Below are 25,414 nucleotides of genomic sequence, written 5' to 3' on the forward strand. Positions count from 1 at the left end.
GATGTTAGGTTAGTTGACAATTTCAAAATTGACAATGATCAATTTTAATCAGACAAGGAACTGAAGGGATATGAAACCATGGCGTGCCAAAGAATTTACGATGCAGAGCTGCCATTATCTAATTGGGGAGGTGACATCGTGGTATTTTTCTTTATTAGTGTCACAAGTAGGCTTACATTAACACTGCAATGACGTTATTGTGAAAAACCCCTAGTCACCACATTCCGGCGCCTGTTCGGGTACACTGAGGGAGAATTTAGCATAGCCAATGCACCCAACCAGCACATCTTTCAGACTGTGGGAGGAAACTGGAGCACCTGGAGGAAACCCACGCAGACACGGGGAGAACATGCATAGACAGTGACCCAAGCCAGGAATCGAACCCGGATCCCTGGTGCTGTGAGGCAGCAGTGCGAACCACTGTGTCACCATATTGTCACTGGACTGGTAACCCAGAGACCCAGTGTAATGCGCTCGGGTCCCGGGTTCAAATCCCACCACAGCAGATGGTGAGTTCAATATAAATCTGGAATTAAGAATCTACTGATGACCATGAAACCATCGTTGATTGTCGGAGAAACCCATCTGGGTCACTAATGTCCTTTAGGGAAGGAAATCTGCTGTCCTTACCTGGTCTGGCCTATAAGTGGCCCCAGAGCCAGAGCAATGTGGTTGACTCTCAACTGCCCTCAGGCAACTAGGGATGGGCAATAAATGCTGGCCAGTCAGCGACGCCCATTGTCCCACAAATGAATTTTAAAAATCTAAACTGACACTCCAGCGGGAGAGGATACCATTGAAATTTAACAGCCGGGATGATTGGGAACAACTCCGAATAGATTCTCCGCCTCTGAGAAACAGCTGAATATAAAAGGAGAAAGGAAGACATTGTTGGAAGTGCCACTTTTTGGATGAGATGTTAAGCCAAGGCCCCATCTTAACAGTGTTTCCCGTCCCCGTCAGCATTTATTGTCCATCCGCACATTTTGAGTGAATGGAGGTAAGGTATTGCAGAGGATGCAAAAGATCTGTGACATTATTCAAAGAGAATCAGACTGTCCCCAGCAACGTGCCCAATATTTATCCATCAACCACGCTCACTAAAACAGATGAGCTGCTCACTGTCACGTTGTGGGATCTTCCTGCACTTCTTACATTATGACAGGGGTGCACTATAACAAGTGCCTCACTGGCTGTAGAATGCTTTGGGACACCTTGCAAGGTATTCTAGAGATGCAAGACTTTCTTTCGTAAAAGGCCACTTTGAAAACAAATGTTTTTCTCACTTACCCAAGGGGACGCTGGATCAGGGCCGGGTGAATCTGCTGAATTCCCAAAGCCAAGCCTGTAAACAAAATGATTGGCTATAAATAAAACTACTGCAAGAAAGATCAACGCTATATCCTGAGACTGCGCTAGATAGATATTTGGGGGAGTGCGGGGGTTATGGGATGAAGTTCTTTCTTAGCTGCCCCCAATTTTGTTTTATTTACATTCTTTCATTGGATGTGGGAGTCGCTGGCTAGAGCAACATTTATTCCTCACCCTTAGTTCCCCTCGAGAGATTATCCAACCTCTCCTCATAGCTAATACCCTCCATACCAGGCAACATCCTGGTAAACCTCATCTGTATCCTCTCCAAAGCATTCACATCCTTCTGGTAGTGTGGCGACCAGAATTGAACACAATATTCTAAATGAGGCCAACATTCACTTTAGCTACTCTCTTCCCTTTTAAATACTCACAGAAGTGTTTGCTATCCATTTTTATATTTTGTGCTAGTTTTCTTAAATAATTTACCTTTGCTACTTATATGACTTTTTTGGAAACCCTTTGTTAATCTTTAAAAGTTTCCCAATCTTCCAGTGTGCCACTGGCCTTTGCAATACGTATGCCTTAGGTTTTGTCTTTATGTTGTCTTTAACTTCCTTGCTTGCCATGGAAGTCTTTCCCCCTTCTTACCAGATTTTGTCCTCTCTGGAATATATATTATTTGGTAGGACTTGAATATCTCCTTGAATATCTGTTGCTGTTCATCAACTGTCCTACCCTTTAGCCTTCCTGCCCAGTTCACTAGGGCCAAATCTGTCCTCATGCCTATGTAATTACCTTTGTTTAAATCCAGAAAACTAGTGTGGGATTCCAGTTTCTACCCCTCAAAAAGATGGACAGTCTTGAGAGTCAGGAGGTGAGTCACTCTCTGCAGAATTCTCACCCTCTGACCTGCTCTTGTAGCCACAGTATCTATATGGCGAATCCAGTTCAGTTTCTGGTCAATGATAACCCCAAGGATATTGATGGTGTGGGATTCATCAATGGTAATGCCATTGAATGTCACGGGGTAATGGATAAATTCTCTTTGGTTGGAGATGGTCAGTACTTGACACGCAAGTGGCATAAATGCTACTTACCGCTTGTCAGAATGTGGTCTAGGTCTTGCTGCATATGGACATGGACTGCTTCAGTATCTGAGCAGTAGCGAATGATGCTGAACATTGCAGAGTCATAGAATCATAGAATCCCTACAGTGCAGCAGGAGGCCATTCGGCCCATCATATCTGCACCGACAGCAATCCTATCCAGACTCAATCCTCACAGCCCCACATATTCACCCCGCTAATTCCTTCAACCTACGCATCCCAGGACACTAAGGGGCAATTTATCATGGCCAATCAACCTAACCCACACATCTTTGGAGTGCGGGAGGAAATCGGAGCACCCGGAGGAAACCCACACAGACACGGGGAGAATGTGCAAACTCCACACAGACAGTCACCCGAGCCGGGAATCGGTCATCAGCGAACATCCCCATTTCTGACCTTATGATGGAAGGAAGGTCATTGATGAAGCAGCTGAAGATGGCTAGGCCGAGGACACTACCCTGAGGAGCTCCTGCTGTGATGTCCTGGGGACTGAGATGATTGACCTCCAACCACCACCGCCATCTTCCTTTGTGCCAGGTATGACTCCACCCAGCAGAGATTCTTCCCCCACCCAAATTCCCAGTGATGTCAGTTTTCATGGGGCTCCCTCGGTCAAATGCTGCCTTGATATCAAGGGCCATCACTCTCACCTCCCCTCCCCTCCTGAGTTAAGCTTTTTTTGTCCATGTTTGGGCCAAGGCTACACTGAGGTCAAGAGCTCAGTAGAAACCAAGCTGAGCTTCAGCGAGCTGAGTAAGTGGTGCTCTATTGCGATGCCAATGACACCTTCCATCACTTTGCTGATGGAAGTCCCAGTGTTCATGCCCTTCCAAACACTTTGTCCTACCCCAGTTATCCTTGAAGCCTCTCTGAGCTGAGTTCGAGGTAGCCTTTGTCAGAGATCTGTAGCCACAGGACGCTGTGACAGGACTGCCTCAGGGGCCCTACACACCCAAAACCAGCAGACGGAGGCGTGGCTAACATCCCCACCAGTCTGACCAGACTCTAGAGGTGAAGGGAGAAGATCATAGAATAGAAATCATAGAAACCCTACAGTGCAGAAGGAGGCCATTCGGCCCATCGAGTCTGCACTGACCACAATCCCACCCAGGCCCTACCCCCACATATTTACCCGCTAACCCTCTAACCTACACATCCCAGGACTCTAAGGGGCAATTTTTAACCTAGCCAATCAACCTAACCCGCACATCTTTGGACTGTGGGAGGAAACCGGAGCACCCGGTGGAAACCCACGCAGACACGAGGAGCATGTGCAAACTCCACACAGACAGTGACCCGAGCCGGGAATCGAACCCGGGACCCTGGAGCTGTGAAGCAGCAGTGCTAACCACTGTGCTACCGTGCCGCCCATGAACATTGGATGTCACGTGACTGCCCTACATGGGGAGGAGTGTTCAACCTCGGTTGGGACAACGGAAGATTTGAGGTTACTCATTATACCCTGACGCTGAGGGTGATTGATTTCACAATTCATCCAACCAGTGGTCTGCTCCAATGAAGGACGAACTTCCCGGGAGGGAGTCGAGATTCCTTCAACCAAGAGAAGCAGAGAAATACGGGAAAATTTCCTTCATAAAAAAGTCAGTCAGTGTTATTCGAGAAACTTTACTGAACGGGGAGTAGGGGCAGTAAAAAAATATTCACAGAATCTCTACAGTGCAGAAGGAGGCCATTCGACCCATCAAGTGTGCACCAACTCTCTGACAGGTCACCCCATCCAGGCTCTAACCATTACCCCCCTAACCTACACATCCTGAGGCACTAAGGGGCAATTTATCATGGCCAATCCACCTAACCCGCACATCTTTGGAGTGTGGGAGGAAACTGGAGCACCCAGAGGAAACCCACGAAGACACAGGGAGAACGTGCAAATTCCATACATATAGTCACCCAAGGCCAGAATTGAACCTGGGTCCCTGGCGCTGTGAGGCAGTCGTGCTAACCACTGTGCCAGTTATAATAAGGGGGGGGCGGGGTGTGGGGGTCTCAAGGTGTACAACAATCACACACCAGGGCGTACACAGCAAGACTCCAGAAGGGCAACTGCTCCATACAGAGGTTGGTTACTTACCAGTTTGTATGGTTCTTGGCTTTGCACCCAGGTAGGCCAGATTGACATTGGCTTTTCTGCCGTCGATGATGGGGTTGGGATCTTTACATGCACGGTCTGCGGAGACTCTGTCTGCCATGGTGACCTACGGCAAATTGATAAATGAACAAAACTGTTAGCAGTTAAACTCAGCCAGTGCACACAGCTCCCTCAGTGGATCAGCTGGGAAATTGAGCCAGACCGACTGAAGAAGGCTGGAGGAGAGGATTGCCAGCCTGGACCACACGAGCTGGTCAGGTCCAGCAGGTGTGCGTCAACCAGCCTTACAAATCTTGGGCTTGAGCAGAGATGTCAGCAACAGCAGTCTACCAAGCCTCAGATTAAGGGTAATATTTTGGCTCAGATTAAGGGTTATATTTGGTCTTGCATTTGGTTTTAGCCAATGAGGTTACACTGAGGCTTCACCTGAAGCAATTGTTCAAAGCCATCAGGGCCTTTTGGCCAAGATGAAGCTCAGATAGAGGCTGGGAGGGGGTGTAATACCTCATCCTGTCAGCTTGGATCTTGTTTGATTGAGCCCAAGGTGTCCTGCCTTGTCAGCTTGGATCTGTTTTGTCTCTCTTGTGGGAACTCTGATTGGGCCAAACTGGATTTTTGATTGGGAATAAAGTACCAAAAAAGATACAAAAATACCTCTGGATACAAAGTCGCACTGAAATAAGTGTCTCTGTGCAGTGGAGAGGAGCATGTTTCAGTCTCAATGGACTGCACCTCACCACTGAGGTTAGGATAGTGTGGGGACAGAATTAACCTGAGACACTGCATTTACAGTAATACCAGCCGCCTCCAGTCCTTTATATAGAGTCTTCCACAACCTCAAAGCATAGGGACAGACAATTTTTTTTTAGGCAAACGTGGTGGCGACATTCTGCAAACAGCATGGAAACAAAAGGGTGGGTAATCTTTACTGTGATATTGGTGCCCGAGGGAACTCGCCCCGCTCTTCTTCCAATAATGCTGCGAATTCCCTTCCACCCACCTGGGGTGGGGGATATGTGGCCTCAGTTCAAATCCACCTCCCTCAGTACGGCCACCTCTAGACTGAGGCTCACCCCTCTGATCCTCCAGCTCCATAGCGACAACACTCCCAAGCCAAACACTCAAATTTACGTGAATTTTCAAAATGCATTTGATAAGGTTTCATATGACAGACTTGCAGCAAAGATAATGGCAAATGGAATGAAGGGGGAATGTGGCCACATGATAAGAGAGGCGGCTAAAGCACACACAGCGAAAAGTGAAGGTGTTAAAAAATATATAATAATTTGCACTTTGGCAAAAGGACTAGAAGTGAGGCAAGGAAAATGTTTTCCACCCAGAGTCTGGAACGAACTTCCTGAGAGAGTGGTGGATGCAGGCTCGATCGAGGTTTTCGAAAGGGAATTGGATTGCTATCTGAAAAGAAAGAGTGTGCGCAAGATTACGGGGATAAGGCAGGGGAGTGGGATTGGGTAGAATGCTCTTTCAGAGATCCACTGCAGACCCAATGGGCCGAATGGCCTCCCTCTGTACTGTAAAGATTCTGTGATTCATATCACGGCCTTTCGTGACCTCAGTACCTTCCAAGGCACTTGACATCCAAGTAAATTCTTTAAGCATAGTCACTTTTGTGAGAAATGCAGTGGCCAATTTGCGTACAGCAAGATGCCACAAAACAGCTATGTTACAATGAGCAGGTAAATCTATTTCAGTGCTGTTGCAAATATTTTAGTGATATGTTTTAGAATATTAATTTTAGTTTCAAGAATTAAAGTTTTAGCTCTAGAAAATGGGGGCATCTAGTTGAGAAACTGATAACCAACTCTAATGCAAGTGCAACTCAAAACAATGCTTGAACAATAAATAATCCCATCTCTGGGCAACAGCCAAAAGGTCTACACTTACTTCAGTGAAAGAATATAAATGATGTATATAGTTCCCAAATCAAAAGAAGCCAGGACCAGGTTGCAAACAGAAGGGTTCCTTAACAGTGCCTGCAATTTCTGGAGTAGGGCAATGATATCAATTAGCAATACAAATTAACCATATTGGTTATAGAATCAAAGAATTATGTTGAAGATAAACTAATGCATTTGCATTTTGAGTCAAATTATCCCAGAGTGTGCCATGTTGTCATGGAGATAGTAATTCATGACGAAGCCTTGCTTAGAAGGTTCCTTTGTTTAATTTATCTGTATGATCTACTGATCAAATAGTTCAATTTGGGTTTTGAGAGGGGAAAAGCAGCTGGAAGATTTGTTCTGGTGGAAGAAATCGACAGTGATCTTCACAGAGCCTTTTGGCAGAAAGCTGGGGTGGAGGGCAGTTAGAAATCTGACAGCAACCTAAACAAGTAGCTGAGGTATCCATAGTCATGAGCTGGGTGAAGAAAAAGTTGGAGGGCCGCGTAGCCAAGAAGCTAGTGGAAGGAGCCCCATAGAATCTTACATCAGAGGAATGGCTGGAAACTAAGGAGAATTCAAATAAATTCCAGAGGGCTGTGGCATACCTTTGGGGTTGGTCACCAGAAAGGTGAATGAACCTTCAAAATTTTCTAAACCAAGGGAACTCTTGGGGGAAAGGGGGCAGGGCAGAAGTAAAAAGTAGAACTGGATTTATTTCCTAAGTTTTTATAAGTTACAATGTTAAGTTAACAGCGTTTACTTGTTCAGTTTTGTTGATATGCAATTCTGTTTTTGTTTAGAAACAAAATCCTGTGGCATAGTTCTGTTCGGACGGTTAATTGCGAGGTACCCTTCTTTCAACATTAACAGTCCCAAACGGGATTGGTTAAATATTATGAATAATCCAAAGAAACTCTTCTTCAGGAATAGTATCACTGGATCTTTTACATCCACCTGAGGGGTGCAGACAGGACCTTGCTCTCACCCAAAGACAGCATCTCTGACAGTGCAGCCCCCTCTCAACACACTGGACTGCCAATCTGAACGATGTGCTTCAGTCTCCAGAGTGGGTCTCGAGCCCACAACTCTGACTCAAAGAGGCAAACCGCGTGGCCTGGGAAGTTTGTCAGAATAGAAACTTACGGGAAATGAGGTTCCACAGGGGTCAGCAAGGAGGCCACTCTAGACGTGAGGAACAATATTCAGGTTTACTGTAGGCAGCAAACTGGAGTGACTGGGCCGAGGTATGGCAGATAGAGTTTAATTCCGATAAATGTGAGGTGTTGCATTTTGTAAGACAAACCAGGGCAGAACTTACACAGTTAAAGGTAGGGCCCTGGGGAGTACTGTCAAACAGAGACACTTAGGGGTGCAAGTACTTTCCTTGAAAGTAGCATCACAGGTAGACAGATAGTGAAGAAGGTGTTTGGCACACTTGACTTCATCGGTCAGAGCATTGAGTACAGGAGTTGGGACATTGGCCAGAATGTCACCGCTATGGGAATCAGAGCAGGTGAGGGACGAACAATGGGAAGGTCCGTTGACCTCAGGCGGGATTTTATGTTTTCGGGACGAGCGAGGCCGTAAACCCCACCCATTATGTTACAACTGTGCAAGACATTGGTAAGGCCACATTTGGCATACAATTCTGGTTGTCCTGCTATAGGGAGGGTGTTATTAAACTGGAAAGGGTTCAAAAAAGATTTACAAGGACGTTACCGGGGCTGAAAGGTTTGAATTATCAGGAGAGGCTGGGACTTTTTTCCCCCTGAAGCGTAGGAGGATGAGGAATGACCTTATAGAGGTTTATAAAATCATGAGAGGCATAGATAAGGTGAATAGCCAAGGTCTTTTCCCCAGGGTAGGGGAGCCCAAAACTAGAGGGCATAGGTTAAAGGTGAGAGGGGAAAGATTTAAAAGGGACCTGAGGGGCAACTTTCTCACACAGAGGGTGGTGTGTATGTGGAATGAGCTGCCAGAGGAGGTGGCAGAGGCGGGTACAACTACAACATTTAAAAGACATTTGGACAGGTACATGGATGGGAAAGGTTTACAGGGATATGGGCCAAATGCAGGTAATGGGACTATCTCAGTTTAGGAAACCTGGTTGGCATGGATGAGTTGGGCTGAAGGGCCTGTTTCCATGCTGTATATCTCTCTGATTCTTTAACACTGTGAAAAACCAAAGGAGCCCATATAGACTGGGATGATGCACATGTCCAATATCGCTGGATCAATCATGTAGTTTATTTGGTAGCAAATACCATAAGCTTTCGGAGCGCTGCTCCTTCGTCCCGAAAGCTTATGGTATTTGCTACCAAATAAACCTGTTGGACTTTAACCTGGTGTTGTTAAAACTCTTACTGTGTTCACCCCAGTCCAACGCCGGCATCTCCACATCATGTCAATCATGTGGCACAGTGCCTCCAGGACTCAAATCAACACCATAAAACCCCATCAATCTGAGAGGCACCAATAATGGAACAAGCTAACACCAGGTCCAACAAAGCTAAGGGAAGCATAGTGTCGAAGTAGGCCAGGACCTAATAGCTGCTATTGTCTTGTGGTGCATACACAGTCGATGCAGCCCAATGTCAAAACTGTGAAAAACAGGGAGAGATAAAGGAAAGATGGATGACAGGCGACAGAGGAGGACAGAGGTGGTACATCATTTCTACTAAGCACACACAAGGGCACAAACTAACAGATAGGGGAGATTAAAGAATATTTTACACAGGGGGTCTCTGCTCAAACCACTGTCCATAAACTGTTACAATCAGAGAATCCTTACAGTGCAGAAGGAAGGCCATTTGGCCCATCTGACCACAATCCCACCCAGGCCCTATCCCCATAACCCCACATATTTACCCTGCTGATCCCCCTAACACTAAGGGGCAATTTAGCCCAGCCAATCCACCTAACCCTCACATCTTCTGTTGTGAAAGAGAATTAGATAGAGAAATATTATCGATTTATGAAGAAAAGCAGGACAGCCAGATTGTGTGAGCTACTCAGATGGAGGAAATCACCAGCAGAGATTGAAGGGCTGAATGGCCTGTTTCTGTGCTGTAATAGTCTACATCTCGACAAGACACACATCGTTCTCTAGTTTTCCCAGAGAATGGCACTCAGTGTGGGGAAGGAGGGTGCTCCCTCTGGCTGCCGGTCTCTGTTCCTATCTGGGTGGCCTTGGAGAAGGAGCATGTAGTCTCCATTAGGATCTGTATGGTGGGACCCACAGGGACTGGAATGGCTAATGGACAATAACGTCATGATTTAGTTGTTAAGTTTCCTATGGTGTTGTTGGAATGGCGGCTTTGCTGCTTTATTTTAAACAGTTTGATTAGATCTCCTGGTAGTTTATTAGTTTAGTGGTGCCACTTCTGTCAGGTGACAATGGGGCATCCCTGGAGGTCCAATCAAAACAGAATCGCACGGTGGCACAGTGGTTAGCGCTGCTGCCTCACAGTGCCAGGGACCCAGGTTCGATTCCAGTCTTGGGTCACTGTTTGTGTGGAGTCTGCACATTCTCCGTGTCTGTGTGGGTTTCCTCCCACACTCCAAAGATGTGCAGGTTAGGTGGATTGGCCATGCTAAATCGCCCTCTTAGTGTCTCAAGATGTTGGGGTAATTAGTGGGGTAAATAGATGAGGTTACAGGGCCCCATAGAGCCTAGGTAAGGTGCACTGTCAGAGACTTGGTGCAGACTCAATGGACCGAATGGTCGCTTTCTGCATTGTAGGGATTCTATTCTATGATTCCAAATGACCATGTCACAAGCTCTGCTGCCCCTGCCCCACCCACTAGCAGCCCACACAGGGCAGAAGTGCGGAGTGCTACATGGTGTACTGGGACACAACAAGCCCCTTCTGTTCAGACCAGATAAAGGCCTGAAGTGCGCTACAGCTAACACCCCAAGTGCAGTCAACCCAGTTTGCAGCACAACCTGCTAACCGTGACCAAGAAGGAAGCAGCATGAATATTCAGCTGCCCTGTGTGCAGTCACCACTCCAGGCTGTGCAGTCGCCGATTTCTGAAGTGCAGTCGCTGCTGTAACGTAGGAAACACAAGAACAAATCTGCAGGCAGGACATTAGAACAATCTCGCATTTTTCCTCAAACTCTGTATTGGCAAATGTGTAATCGAGAAGCAATGTTTGTATCCGCGTGACTTGCAGAAACGCACTGAAGGAGGCAAGATCATAGAAAGAGGCCATTCAGCCCATCAAGCCTGCGCTGACAACAATCCCACCCAGGCCCTATCCCCTTAACCCCACACAGACACAGGGAGAATGTCCAAACTCCACACAGTCACCCAAGGCCGGAATCGAACCCAGGTCCCTAGCGCTGTGAGGCAGCAGCGCTAAGCACTGTGCCGCTCACAAATCCAAAAGATGCTGCAGTCTGTGGGAGCTTGCTGTGCACAAATTGGCTGCTGTGTTTCCGACATAACAACAGTGGGTGCCCTTTAAAAGTACTGGCTACAAAGTCTGGGGCATTCAGAGCTCATAAAGGCATGACTTAATGCAAGTTCTTTCCAAAACAGTGCCCTTTTAAGAAGGTAGACCCCACTATGTACGAGTGGATCATTTAGTATATCCCGCAAGCAACTGGCCCGAGAAAGTGTGCAAAATACTGGCATAATGGTCAGCACTGCAGCCTCACTGCGCCAGGGGCTCGAGTTCGATTCCTGGCCTTGGGTCACTGTCTGTGCGGAATTTGCACATTCTCCATGTCTGCATGGGTTTCCTCAGGTGCTCTGGTTTCCCCTCTCAGTCCGAAAGAAGTGCTGGTTAGGTGCATTGGCCATGCTAAATTCTCCCTCAGTGTTGCCCGAACAGGTGCTGGAGTGTGGCGACTAGGGGATTTTCACAGTAACTTCATTGCAGTGTTAATGGAAGCTTATTTGTGACACTAATAAATAAACTTTAAACGGCATGAGAGACTTTGCAATCCACTTACTGGGCCTAGTGGATCCATTACGTTCCAAGGCCGAAGAAAGTGATTTGCGCCCTCCTGTCTCGGGACTAGTTCAAATTAGCACCTGAGATTTTTCTCAGATAACTGAAGTATTTGATTCTAATCTTTAAAATTATATATATTTTTAAATGGGAAACTCAGGATTATTGACTGTTGCTGGTAGCGAGCCATAAAAAAACAAAAAAAAACAAACAACATCCCTTTTGTGTGACTTTCTTTGTGTGATTTGATATTTAAACAGCAGAAGCTGACAACATAAGGCAGTTGAGATGACCAGAACGGGCCTGTTATTTTGCCCAGTGTATGTAAGCTGAATAAATACATGCAGTTGACAACCAAAGCACCCAGTGCTACCGCTAGAATCTGTACTTGTTGTCAACCTAGCTCCTGTGCACTGTGTGGGACTCAGTAACACGTCCCAGCCTATTCTCCCAACTGTCCCTTTATGCTAATCCAGCTCCAGGCCACTGTTCAGCGCCTCCCAGTTCATTCCCTGGAGACAGGAGATTGGGCGGCCTTTCCTCAGGCACCATCTGTATTTATTTGTCCCATTCTGAAGTTACTAATGGATATATTTGCTCAGAGAGTGATTGGGGTTCAGCAGAGGTGTCAACAATTAGCTGAGCCAATCTCAGTTTTGCTTCTGAATAAGATGTTCGACAAACAATGAGACACGTTCTGTTCTGAGCCCCCACCAAGGCATTATTACAGGGGTGCTCAATTTAAAGTAAAGTTTATTTATTAGTGTCACAAGTAGGCTTACATTAACACTGCAATGTAGTTACTGTGAAAATCCCCTAGTCTCCACACTCCGGCGCCTGTTTGGGTACACGGAGGGAGAATTTAGCACGGCCAATGTGCCTAACCAGCATGCCTTTCGGACTGTGGGAGGAAACTGGAGCACCCGGATGAAACCCACGCAGACACAGGGAGAACGTGCAGAATCGGCACAGAAGTAACCCGAGCCAGAAATCGAATCCGGGTCCCTGGTAATGTAAGGCAGCAATGCTAACCACTCTGCCAACTTGCCACCCTCTATGTACTTTCTTCTTTGACCCCGGCATCTTCTAAAGACAGGGGAAAGTCTACACCAGGACCAACCACCTTTCCTCATAGCTACCACAGAAGAGTCTTCCCCCTTGAGGGGGTGGCACAGATTCCACCCTCCGAGGACACTGCAAATGTCCTTCCAATGATAAGTCATTTGGAGCACGACTCTCTGGTTTCTTCCCCTCACTTCTCTCCACCCTGTGGGTGCGTTGGTTAATTAGATCCCTCTCCTGTTGCTCTGGCAGTGCTCAGTGCACTGAGCACAGACCAGGTACTTCCCACTCTCTGACACGCCATCCCGCAAGAATCAGGAGCAAAGTTTGACATTTGTACTCTTGTGTGCTTGTGAGGCCCGAGAGTTGCTGGGACAGGTCGTCACGGAGCACATCTATGCTCAGAGATCGGTTCCATTTAGAGAGGGTCCCTTTGTTCTTAGCCAAGGAGAAGGAGATCAGGATGTGAAGGAGGGTCAAATGCCAGGCTGGGCCACCACATTTCAAACCGTGACTAAGCTCCTGGCACTGTACCAGCACTGTATCTGAGCTTCAGCTGCTCTCAGGGTGAAATGAGCCACACCAATAGATCACTGCCCACCGATAGAGAGGCTGAGGCCACACCCAGTGGTGTGTGGTCACTTGGCTCACCCCCAGAGTAACCTTAAGCTATAGGAGCAGAATTAGGCCATTCAGCCCATCGAGTCTGCTCCGCCATTCAATCATGGCTGATAAGATTCTGAACCCCACTCTTGCACCTTTCCCCCATAACCTTTGATGCTCTTACCCAATCAAGAACCTATTTGTCTCGGTCTTAAATATATTCAATGACCTGCCCTCCGCAGCAATTCTGTGGCAATGAATTCCACAGATTCACCACCCTCTAGCTGAAGCAATTCCTCCTCATCTCAGTTCTGCAGGGCAGTCCCTCACTCCGTGCCCTCGGATACTAGTCTCTAATGGAAACATCTTCCACTCTATCCAGGCCTTTCATTATCGTGAAAGTTTCAATGAGATCCCCCTCATCCTTCTAAACTTCATCAAGTACAGACCCAGAGTCCTCAGACGCTCCTCATATGCCAAGTTCATTCCCAGTAACACTGCCATTCCCCTCCGCCCCCACCCCACTCACTCCGTCGCACGGACTCACACCCATCAAGCCAGCATCTGAGGAGCCCCTCCCTGACTGAGGGTGCCCACTCCTCATCCCTGGCCCAAACTGATCGGTAATCTGTACCCCTTGGCCTGGCCACCAGAGAGAGCAGGAACAAAGTGAAGTACAGATACACTCACCACATGCTAGAAGCAGCTGGGTGTTTACCGCAGAGCAGGAGAGATCTGCAGCCAGGCAGAAAAACAACTTGCCTGCTTACATGGGACAAAATGAAAGATTATAGGCTTTGTTGGAGGGGGGGAGGGGGGGGAGGTAGCCACATTAAACCAGGAAGTGTGACTAAGGATTTCACAGTAACTTCATTGCATAAGCCTACTTGTGACACTAATAAATAAACTTTAAAAATTTCTTGTCATTTCTAAATGCAGTCAGCCAGACTGTGCGAGTCTCTCTCTCTCCTCCCGTCACGTCTTACAGACCTCACTGTACAAAACACCTGCTGTGTCCTCTCAGGACTTATTCAGACACACAAGAGAGTTACCGACTCCATGCTAGCCCATTTCCTGACTGACTTGAGTTGTTGCAGTTGAATCTTTTGTTTCTAAACTTCTGGTTTAACATATTAGCTTCCAAGCGTTAGTCCCTCAAAAACAAATATCACACACACAAAACAAAAATCAAGCAGCTCCTTCTGCATTTTGGCCAATTGGGGAAGTGAGGCGGTTTCCAGCAGGAGCTATCAGCTCTGACAGCGCGCAGCGAGCCAAGCTGCTTACAGACACACATCTGTGATACAATAACTCCTGTCTGTGTGTGTGCGCGTCTCAAAGCCCCCTATACACTCTGCAAGGAGACCGAGAGACCCCCAGCAAAAAAGCTAGCCCCATTCAAACCTCAGCCACACACAGAGAGAGAGAAGCTGGAAAGAGCAAAGTCCCTGTCTCCCACTCTCCTCACGCATATACTTACAAAGCCGTAGCCCCGGGATTTCCCTGTCTGTCGGTCAGTGATCACCACCGCCTCCTCTATGTCCCCGAACACCTCAAAGTACTTCCTCAAGGACGAGTCGGTAGTGTGATAAGGCAAGCCGCCCACAAAGATCTTGGTAAAGGTAGTGTCCTTCTGCAGGGTGTGCATGGTGTCAGGGTCGGTGCAGGCGAGAGGAGACTGCCAGAGCATTGAACAGACTGGAGAGATACACACACAGAGAGAGAGAGAGAGAGAGTCCAAGCTGGAACAGCTTCAGAGCCTCTAGCACAGGCACTCAGTCCATGTACACACACTGAGATAGCTCAGTCCATGTAGACACTGACACTCACAGCATATTGCAACACTGCCTCTTATAGCCTCAGCTGGAAGCTCCACCTTGCAGCCGCTTCATTGGCCCTGTCTTATCTGCCCTGACTGAACCTGGGAGCTGTAGTCCTTTCACACACAACAGAAACAGAGGCGTGCCTGCCCCAATCGGTTCATGATGTGGAGATGCCGGCGTTGGACTGGGGTAAACACAGTAAGAAGTCTAACAACACCGGGTTAAAGTCCAACAGGTTTATTTGGTAGCAAAAGCTACCCAATTGGTTCAGCCAAGTCTTCCTGGAAATCCCAAAGCCAGGCCAGGCAGTGACAACACTTAAACCTTTGAATCCTGGTCCTTTACAAGAACCACCCCTCCCCCCCAGATCAGCCAACAGACTATATACCAACATATAAAAAATACAGCTTTTCCTTAGCTCAAGGCATTCCAGAGCAACAGGGCAGCACAGTGACACAGAGATTAGCACTGCTGCCTCACAGCGCCAGGGATCCAGGTTCAATTCCCGCCTTGGGTAACTGTCTGTGTGGAGTCTGCACATTCTCCCCGTGTCTGTGTGGGTTTCCTCCAGGTATTCCGGTTTCCTCCCACACTCCAAAGGTGTGAAGATTGGGTGGGTTGCTAAATTGCCCCTTAGGGTGGGATTTTCCGGCCATGCTCACCCCAAGACTGGAAAATCCCGCCCAAGGTCAACTGACCTTTGCATGGTCCGCCCCCGCCCACTGTGGTAAAATTCCACCCTTAGTGTCAGGGGGACTAGCAGGGTAAATACAGGGTGTTCCAGGGATAGGGCCTGAGTGGGATTGTTGTTTGTGTAGGCTCGATGGGCCAACTGGCCTCCTTCTGTACTGTGGGATTCTATGATTCTAGGATTCTAATACTGTACTCCTCAGGAGTGTGGTCATTGGAGTAAAGCAGGAAATGCATTCCAGCCGCCAACCTGCGCACAGCAAGATCCCACAATGCAGTAATGTAGCTGTGAGGCACTGCTGCTCACAGCGCCAGGGAGCCGGGTTCAATTCATGTGGGTGATAATACAGAGTTCCCTTTAACATCAGCATAGAGCACATGACAGGCAACTGTCCCTGACCCTGGGATCCATGTGCACACCTAGACCCGTAAGGGTGGTCCCTCCCTAACTCATGTACAGCCGTCGTGCCCAACGCCTCAGCAAATCAACACAGATCATAAATTGGATTTGGAAACTGGGAAAAGTTGGGCAATATCAGGGGATACAGAGTAACCCAGGCTGATATAAGTCAGCATTTGGCATGTCCGCTACAACTCTCACCAACTTTTACAGATGCACTATAGAAAGCATTCTTTCTGGTTTATCACAGCTTGCTCTGCTCTGCCCAAGACTGCAAGAAACTACAAAAGGTCATGAACGAAGCCCAGTCCATCACTCAAACCAGCCTCCCATCCATTGACCCTGTCTACACTTCCCGCTGCCTCGGAAAAGCAGGCAGCATAATCAAGGACCCCACACATCCCGGACAAACTCTCTTCCACCTTCAAAGCTTTGACAAAGGATCATCTAGACTCGAAACGTCAGCTCTTTTTCTCTCCTTACAGATGCTGCCGGACCTGCTGAGATTTTCCAGCGTTTTCTCTTTTGGTTTCAGATTCCAGCATCCGCAGTAATTTGCTTTTATACTCTCACTTTCTTCCGTTGGGAAAAGAGATACAAAAGTCTGAGGTCAGGTACCAACCGACTCAAGAACAGCTTCTTCCCTGCTGCCACTGGACTTTTGAATGGATCTACCTCATATTAAGTTGATCTTTCATAGAATCCTACAGTGCAGAAGGAGGCCATTTGGCCCATCAAGCCTGCAGCCAAGCCCTATCCCCATAACCCTATGCATTTACCCTAGCTAGTCCCCCTGACAATAAGGGACAATTTAGCATAGCCAATTCACCTAACCAGCACACCTTTGGGCTGTGGGAGAAAACCAGAGCACCCGGAGGAAACCCACACAGAAACGGGGAGAATGTGCAGACTCCACATAGACAGTGACCAAAGGGTGGAATTGAACCTGGGTCCCTGGCGCTGTGAAGCAACAGTGCTAACCATTGTGCCACTGTGACACCCCTTTCTCTACACTCTAGCTATGACTGTAACACTACATTCTGCACCCTCTCCTCTCCTCCTCCCCTATATACTCTATGAATGGTATGTTTTTCACTGTATACTAATAAATGTGACAATAATAAATCAAATCAAATCAAAAATCAAATCACAGACCTTGGAATGAATGTGGGACCTCACGGACTGTCATTACCCAACTCTCTGACCCATTGTGAGTACCAAGCCATGGGAGCTATTCCTGGCATTTCAACCTGCTCTCAATATCGTGGCAAAGACTGAATGGGGATCCCTCAGTATAAGATGGCTGAGCCAGAGAGTGAGACAGTCATTTTAATGATTTTTTTCCACCAATTTGCAGTTGTTGTTTGTTTATGTATCTAAGGTGGCAATGGGGGTGAAACCAGAGCACAGCTGAACCCAGGACCATTCCAAAATCAGCAGCCAGTAGATAATGCCACAGGGATGATGATTATAAGCTGTTCCACAACAGTCTGTTGTTAAAAAAAGCAGCAATTTAAGCATATTTAAATAGAGGCAATTGTTGCAGGCATCATGTGCCTGTGTCAATACCCTGACGTAGATACAGTTCAGTGAGATTTAACAGAATTAGTGCCTAGTAGTTAAATAGTGTTTAGTTTTATCTTGATGTTGAGGACAGATTTGATAAGGTTCCCAGGGTTGTGACTAACATGAGACCCCCTTGGGAAAAAAAGAGAAAAGTCTGAACTGGATTAAGGATTTTCTAGATAAGGACAGACTAATGGTTCTTTCTATCAGAGTTGCTGTAAGCTGCAAAGTGTTCCCAGGATTAGCCTGGTCTCTTGTCTCTCCAGACTTTGATGAGTTCTGACCCCAAAAAGGCCCCTTCTATTCTTCCCAGCCCCAACCTCAGGCAGAATCCCTCCCGGTGCCCCAGGGTGGCACTCCCGTTCCCCGCACCCCTCCTGTCAGCTCCCTGAGTGAGACTTGGTGCCAGTTGAACTTAGAGCCATTATCGTTTAGCCCACTGCAGAGTTCTGCTGTCTGAGGGAAAGGCCTAGCTGGGCCAGAGAAGCCTCTTGTCGGAGTTACTCCCTGAGGTGAAGGAGGATCGGGCCTGTAGGAAATCATTAACAGCAGAATATTTCAATCAGAGGATGATAACAAGGTGTTTGTGAGGGCAGATCGTTGCGAAAAGGGCTGGAACTGAGAGTCACAGACTGCATAATTGTGCAATAAATGTTTAAATAGAGAAATGCAAGGTAATGCACATGAATGCTAAAAGGGAAAGGGCCTTCGCTTAAATAGAATGTGTCAGGAGAAAATTATTAAGTGTGAGGAGAATACAGCTCAACTTCAAAAGAATTTAGACATGATAGGGTGGCACAAAGGTTAACAGTGGTTAATTATCTTTTTGTTTCAGTCTTATAATAAAATACAGTATCATAAAGAATATTTTTATACTGCAATTAAAAATAAGAGCACATTAGCTGACAGGTAATGAGTTATAAGGTGACTCCTTCAATCATACGGTTTGAAAAATGTCACAGTGCCAGGGACCCGGTTCAATTCCAGCCTCAAGTTTCTATGTGGAGTCTGCACGTTCTCCCCATGTCTGAGTGGGTTTCCGCTGGGTGCTCCAGTTTCCTCCCACACTCCAAAGACTTTTTTTTATTCATTCATGGGACTTAGGCATCGCTGGGCAGCATTTATTGCCCATCGCGAGTTGCCCTTGTTCAGAGGACAGTTGAGAGTCAATCACATTGCTGTGACTCTGGAGTCACCTGAGGCCAGAATTGAACCTGGGGTTTTTTTTATTCATTCGTGGGACATGGGTACCGCTGGCTGGCCAGCATTTACTGCCCATTCCTAGTTGCCAGACCAGGTAAGGACGGCAGATTTCCTACCCTAAAGGACATTAGTGAACCGGATGGATTTTTCCGACCATCGACAATGGTTTCATGGTCAGCAGTAGATTCTTAATTCCAGGGGGGGGGCGATTTTCTCAAAAAAATTCTTAGTGTCAAATTCACGTAAAAACTGGAGTAAATCACGCTGTTGTTTTCAGCGGGAGTTTCAAAATGAATCTCCCACATTCTGTGCGCTGCAGAGTGCCTTCGCATGAATCACTCCAGAATCCAGGGGCCTATTCCCACTGGAGAGGCCGGCAGCAGAGCGCTGAGCTGGCCACTGCACATGCACTGATCTGTCAGCACCGAGATAGGCACATGCGCAGTGATCCCACACTGCCAGCCTCCCGATAGCTTGCCAGCCCTGCCACCCCACATCACTGGCCCTGCCACCCCCTCTACGGCCCAATTGCTGGCCTCCTGAACATGCCCGAGCCAGCCCCAAACCCCACCAGCACCCCGCCTTGATGTTCCCCCCATCCTCCCGCAGCTCCGACCTCCCCCTGCAGGCTGACCCCCATCCAACCCCGAGGGCATGCCCCGATCACTGACCTCGCTCCCTCTGGCACTCAGCCCAAATGCAGAATGGCAGCAGGACCCCCCCCCCCCCCACCAATCACCCCCCAGAGACCCTGTCCCTATTAGGCCCCATCCCATTAGATCCCACCCCCTTGGTGCCCCCAGGCATTGCTACTTTACCCCTTGGGCAGTGCCGGGGGCCCAGGCTGGCACTGCCAAGGTGGCAATGCCCAAGCGGCATCCCCCAGTGCCCGACCCACTGGGGAGGCTCGATGGACCCCCTTCACTCCAGTGGGATCGGTCCGCCAGCTCCCCGCAAGTGGATCTGGAATATACTGTCTGAAAGGTGGAGACAGATTCAACAGGGAGTGGTTAGGATCTGGAATGCACTGTCTGAGAGTGTGGTGGAGACAGATTCACACAGCAAATGGTTAGGATCTGGAATGTGCTGTCTGAGAGGTGGTGAAGGTGGATTCAATCATGGCTTTCAAAAGATACTTGAATTATTATCTGAAGGGGAATAATTTGCAGGGCTATGGTAAAAAGGCAGGGACACTCGGTAAGTTACTGAGACCTGACACACTCACAATCATAGAATCCCTCCGTGCAGAAGGAAGTCATTCGGTCTAATGAGTCAGCATCGACTCTCTGAAAGAGCATCTTACTCAGGCCCAGTATAAACTCCACACAGACAGTCACCCAATGCCGGAATTGAACCCTGGCACTGTGAGGCAGCAGTGCTAGCCACTGTGCCACAGTGCAATGGGCTGAATTGCCTCATTCTGGACTGTAACATTCAGTGATTTTAGAATTCAGCACACCGCTGGCTGCTCCCCCACATTCTATCCTTCAGAAACTTGCATTCATCTAAAACTCTGTTGCCTGTGTCTTAACCTGCACAAAGGCCCGTTCGCCCATTGCTCCTACGCCCACTAACCTACATTATCTCCTCAACAAGCAACATCTTCATTTTAAAATTCTCATCCTTTGATTTCCAATCTCCCCCTGGGCTCACCCCTCCCTATCACCATAATCCCCTCCAGTCCCACAGCCCTCCCAGACGTCAGCACTCCTTTAACTCTGGCACAACCCATTTTAATCTCATCACCATTGCTTTCTGTGTCTTCGCTAACCTCGACTCCAAACTCTGGAATTCCCTCCTGACACTTCTCTGCTCTCCACTTCACTTTCCCCCTTAAACCCCCTCTATTTGTCCAAGCTTTAATACCGTCTCCTGGGCCTCAGTAACTTGTTGTGTAATGATCCCATGAAGTACCGTAGGACATTTTATTGCATTAGAGGAGTTCTTGGATTTGTCACACCGACACTGACACAAGCACATTTACACAATACATACATCTATGTATTTATATATTGAGAGATGCACTCAGAGACACATGAATGTCTTGGTATCCTTCAATGTTACAGCTGGATGAAGATGTGATACATTGTTTTCAGAAACAGTGACACAAGGGGAGCGCAGCAATTGGATTGGAACATGCCTGATAAAATGTATCCTTGCTGTGTGTGATTCAAGGACTTCAGTTGGTCACTGATTTTGGCGCGTACCCAGTGTGACTCGGGCAGGGCATCACACCAGGCATGTCCAAAGACTTGTCTTGGCACACTCAGCACCCAAACTGGGTGATGCGCGATATAACTCACGAGGCTAGAGATGCTCGAGGAAATAAAGGCTTTTATTTCCTATTACAATGAAGCTACCATATATAGTGCACGATCCCAGACTGAGGGGTCCCAGACAGAGCAGTGTGCGAGGGGAGCAGAGCACACTTGTGGCCACTGTTGACTCGCTTAGGCCTGACCACAGTAGCTGGGCAGCTCTTCACCTTGTCCACCCATAAGGTTGGACTGGCGACTAGACCTCCAAGAAGCTCTCCGTAGACCCCAGTGTGGTGAACCATCGTTGGTTCCCACCAGGTAGTACTGAGAGGTACTTTATACCTCTCCCAGGAGGCGGAGCCCGACTGGGATGTACCATAATAACTATAATACAGGTAGAACAGCCCAACCCTAACCCCAACAGTAACAAGTAGAACAACCCAACCCTAACCCCAACAGCAACATATATACAGACTCATAGTACTGGCCAGACCCTGGCTCGGTACTACCTGGTGGGAACCAACGATGGTTCACCACACTGGGGTCTACGGAGAGCTTCTTGGAGGTCTAATCGCCAGTCCAACCTTATGGGTGGACAAGGTGAAGAGCTGCCCAGCTACTGTGGTCAGGCCTAAGCGAGTCAACAGTGGCCACAAGTGTGCTCTGCTCCCCTCGCACACTTCTCTCCTCGAGCTCTGACCTCTCCCCTGTTCCTGCTCTCCTCTGCTCCTCCTCACCTCTGCTTTTGTGCTTCCCCCACTCCCCCTACCCCCCCCACTCCTGCCTGCTCCCTGCTCTCCCTCCCTCCTGCTCTCCTTTGTTCTTGTACTCCCCTGCTCTCCCCCTGCTCCTCTCATTCTCTTCCTATGACCTACTCGCCTGGTGTTCCTCCTGTCTCCACGCACAAAGGCCCGTTACAAGGGGGCACAAGTTCAAAATGAGAGGGGGAAAGTTTGCGGGAGATGTGCGGGGGATGTTTTTCACGCAGAGAGTGGTGGGTGCCTGGAACGCACTGCCAGAGGAGGTGGTGGAAGCAGACACATTAGCAACGTTGAAGAGGCATCTGGATGGGTTCATGAATAGGGAGGGAATAGAGGGACACAGTCCAAGTAAGGGCAGAAGGTTTTTTTTAGTTTAGTTAGGGCACAGGCTTGGAGGGTCGAAGGGCCTGTTCCTGTGCCGCACTTCTCTTTATTCTTATTCTTACCATGCATGGACCCACTTTGCAATGAGAAGCAATCTCCCCATCTCATTAATTTTTCTGTAAGTCACATACCAGCTTTCTTGATTGTATTATTAAAACACTCTTAACCCTTTTCAGCCAGAGAGTGGTGAATCTGTGGAACTCTTTGCCACAGAAGTCTGTGGAGGCCAGGTCATTGAGTGTATTTAAGACAGAGATAGATAGGTTCTTGATTGGTAAGGGGGTCAAAGGTTATACGAAAAAGATGGGAGAGTGGAGTTGAGAAACATATCAGCCATGATAGAATGGCAGAGCAGACTTCTTCAGACTTTGCATCAGTATTCACAAAGGAGAGGGACATGTTGACTGGTAGTGTCTCAGAGCGATGTGTTGACCCGTTAGAAAAAATCTCAATTACAGGGGAGGTTTTTTAGGAAACATTAAGACAGACAAATCCCCAGGGCCAGATGGCATCTATCCTAGACTCCTCAGGGAGGCAAGAGATGAAATTGCTGGGCCTCTAACAGAAATCTTTGTCTCTGCACTGGACACAGGTGACGTCCCAGAGGATTGGAGGATAGCAAATGTGGCCCTGTTATTTAAGAAGGGTAGCAAGGATAACCCGGGTAATTATAGGCCGGTGAGCTTGACGTCCGTGGTAGGGAAATTGTTGGAGAAGATTCTTAGAGATAGGATATATGCGCATTTAGAACTGAATAATCTCATTAGCGATAGACAGCATGGTTTTGTACGAGGGAGGTCATGCCTCACAAATTTGGGTTGAGCTTTTTGAGGAGGTGACAAAAACGATTGACGAGGGAAGGGCCGTGGATGTCATCTATATGGATTTTAGTAAAGCTTTTGACAAGGTCCCTCATGGCAGGCTGGTGCAAAAGGTTAAATTTCACAGGATAAAAGATGAGCTAGCTAGATGGGTGGAGAACTGACTTAGCCATAGAAGACAGAGGGTAACAGTGGAGGGGTCTTTTTCTGATTGGAGGTCTGTGACTAGTGGAGTTCCACAGGGCTCTGTACTGGGACCTCTGCTGTTTGTGATATATATAAATGATTTGGAGGAAGGTGTAGCTGGTGTGATCAGTAAGTTTGCGGACGACACAAAGATTGCTGGAGTTGCGGATAGTGATGAACATTGTCAGAGAATACAGCAGGATATAGATAGGCTGGAAAATTGGGCGGAGAAATGGCAGATGGAATTTAATCCAGATAAATGCAAAGTGATGCATTTCGGTAGATCTAACGTAAGGGGGAGCTATACAATAAATGGCAGAACCATCAGGAGTATAGACACACAGAGGGACCTGGGTGTACAAGTCCAGAGATCCTTAAAGGTGGCAGCACAGGTGGAGAGGGTGGTGAAGAAGGCATATGGCATGCTTGCTTTTATTGGATAGGGCATAGAATATAAAAGTTGGCATATGATGTTGCAGCCGTATAGAACCTTCGTTAGGCCACATTTGGAATACTGCGTCCAGTTCTGGTCACCACACTACCAGAAGGATGTGAAGGCTTTGGAGAGAGTACAGAAAAGGTTTACCAGGATGTTGCCTGGTATGGAGGGTCTTAGCTATGAGGAGAGATTGGGTAAACTGGGGTTGTTCTCCCTGGAAAGACGGAGAATGAGGGGCGACCTAATAGAGGTGTATAAAATTATGAAGGGCATAGATAAGGTGAACAGTGGGAAGCTTTTTCCCAGGTCGGAGGTGACGAACACAAGGGATCACGGGTTCAAGGTGAGGGGGGCAAGGTTCAACATAGATGTCAGGGGGACGTATTTTACACAGAGGGTGGTGGGGGCCTGGAATGCACTCCCAAGCAAGGTGATTGAGGCGGACACACTGGGATCGTTTAAGACTTATCTAGACAGCCACATGAACAGACTGGGAATAGAGGGATACAAACGAATGGTCTATTTGAGCACAAGAGCGGCGCGGGCTTGGAGGGCCGAAGGGCCTGTTCCTGTGCTGTATTGTTTTTTGTTCTTTGTTCTTTATTTGACGGGCCAAATGCCATAATTCTGCTTCTATATCTTATGGTCTGATGGTCTTAACCCTGTGAGATCTGTGAAGGGCCCTTGACCATTCCTGACTTATTTTATTGCACAGTAAGAAGTCTCACAACACCAGGTTAAAGTCCAACAGGTTTATTTGGTAGCACGAGCTTTCGGAGCACTGCCCTTTGTCAGTTGAGTGATACTTCGAAAGCTTGTGCCACCAAATAAACCTGTTGGACTTTAACCTAGTGCTGTGAGACTTCTTACTGTGTTTACCCCAGTCCAACGCTGGCATCTCCACATCATTACTTTATTGCTCCACAGGTGGCTTTTCCTTCAGCCACCAAGGCCTCAAGCTCTGGAATTCCCTCCCTAAACCTCTCCACGTGCTCGCTGTCCTTCTCTAAGGCACTCCATAAAACCAACCTCTTTGACACTCCAAGTAGTGTCAAATGTTGATGGATAACGTGCCTGTGGGGTGCCTGGGGTCACTCTGGTTAACGTGCCTGTGGGGTGCCTGGGGTCACTCTGGTTAACGTGCCTGTGGGGTGCCTGGGGTCACTCTGGATAAAGTGCCTGTGGCGTGCCTGGGGACACTCTGGATAATGTGTCTGTGGGGTGCCTGGGGACACTCTGCTGAGTTAAAGAATCAGCATGAATTTTGCTGATGACACCAAGATTGGTGGAGTAGTGGATGAGGTGGAGGGCTGTTGTAGGCTGCAAAGAGACTTAGGATGCAAAGCTGGGCTGAAAAATGGCAAATGGAGTTTAACCCTGATAAATGTGAGGTGATTCATTTTGGTAGGACTAATTTAAATGTGGATTACAGGGTCAAAGGTAGGGTTCTGAAGACTGTGGAGGAACAGAGAGATCTTGGGGTCCATATCCACAGATCTCTAAAGGTTGCCACTCAAGTGGATAGAGCTGTGAAGAAGGCCTGTAGTGTGTTATCTTTTATTAACAGGGGGTTGGAGTTTAAGAGCCGTGGGGTTATGCTGCAACTGTACAGGACCTTGGTGAGACCACATTTGGAATATTGTGTGCAGTTCTGGTCACCTCACTATAAGAAGGATGTGGAAGCGCTGGAAAGAGTGCAGAGGAGATTTACCAGGATGCTGCCTGGTTTGGAGGGTAGGTCTTATGAGGAAAGGTTGAGGGAGCTAGGGCTTTTCTCTTTAGAGCGGAGGAGGCTGAGGGGAGACTTAATAGAGGTTTATA

At 47.8% G+C, this 25,414-nt stretch overlaps 2 protein-coding genes across 2 annotated transcripts in view; both read right to left on the minus strand.

Annotated features, from left to right (window-relative positions):
* Nucleotides 1-15,009, minus strand: part of LOC144508416 (RNA-binding protein 38-like) — a 63,657-nt gene extending 48,648 nt beyond the window's left edge. The window contains exons 1-3 of the mRNA XM_078236303.1: nucleotides 14,543-15,009; nucleotides 4,516-4,639; nucleotides 1,291-1,345 (exon numbers count right to left, since the gene is read on the minus strand). Coding sequence (XP_078092429.1) covers nucleotides 1,291-1,345; nucleotides 4,516-4,639; nucleotides 14,543-14,752 — 389 coding nt within the window. The 5' untranslated portion in view covers nucleotides 14,753-15,009. The remainder of the gene's footprint in view (nucleotides 1-1,290; nucleotides 1,346-4,515; nucleotides 4,640-14,542) is intronic.
* Nucleotides 1-25,414, minus strand: part of gcnt7 (glucosaminyl (N-acetyl) transferase family member 7) — a 420,025-nt gene that overhangs the window by 111,846 nt on the left and 282,765 nt on the right. The gene's annotated exons all lie outside the window — the stretch shown is intronic.

This window comes from Mustelus asterias, chromosome 20 (genome assembly GCF_964213995.1).
Source record: "Mustelus asterias chromosome 20, sMusAst1.hap1.1, whole genome shotgun sequence".
NCBI classification, from domain to species: domain Eukaryota; kingdom Metazoa; phylum Chordata; class Chondrichthyes; order Carcharhiniformes; family Triakidae; genus Mustelus; species Mustelus asterias.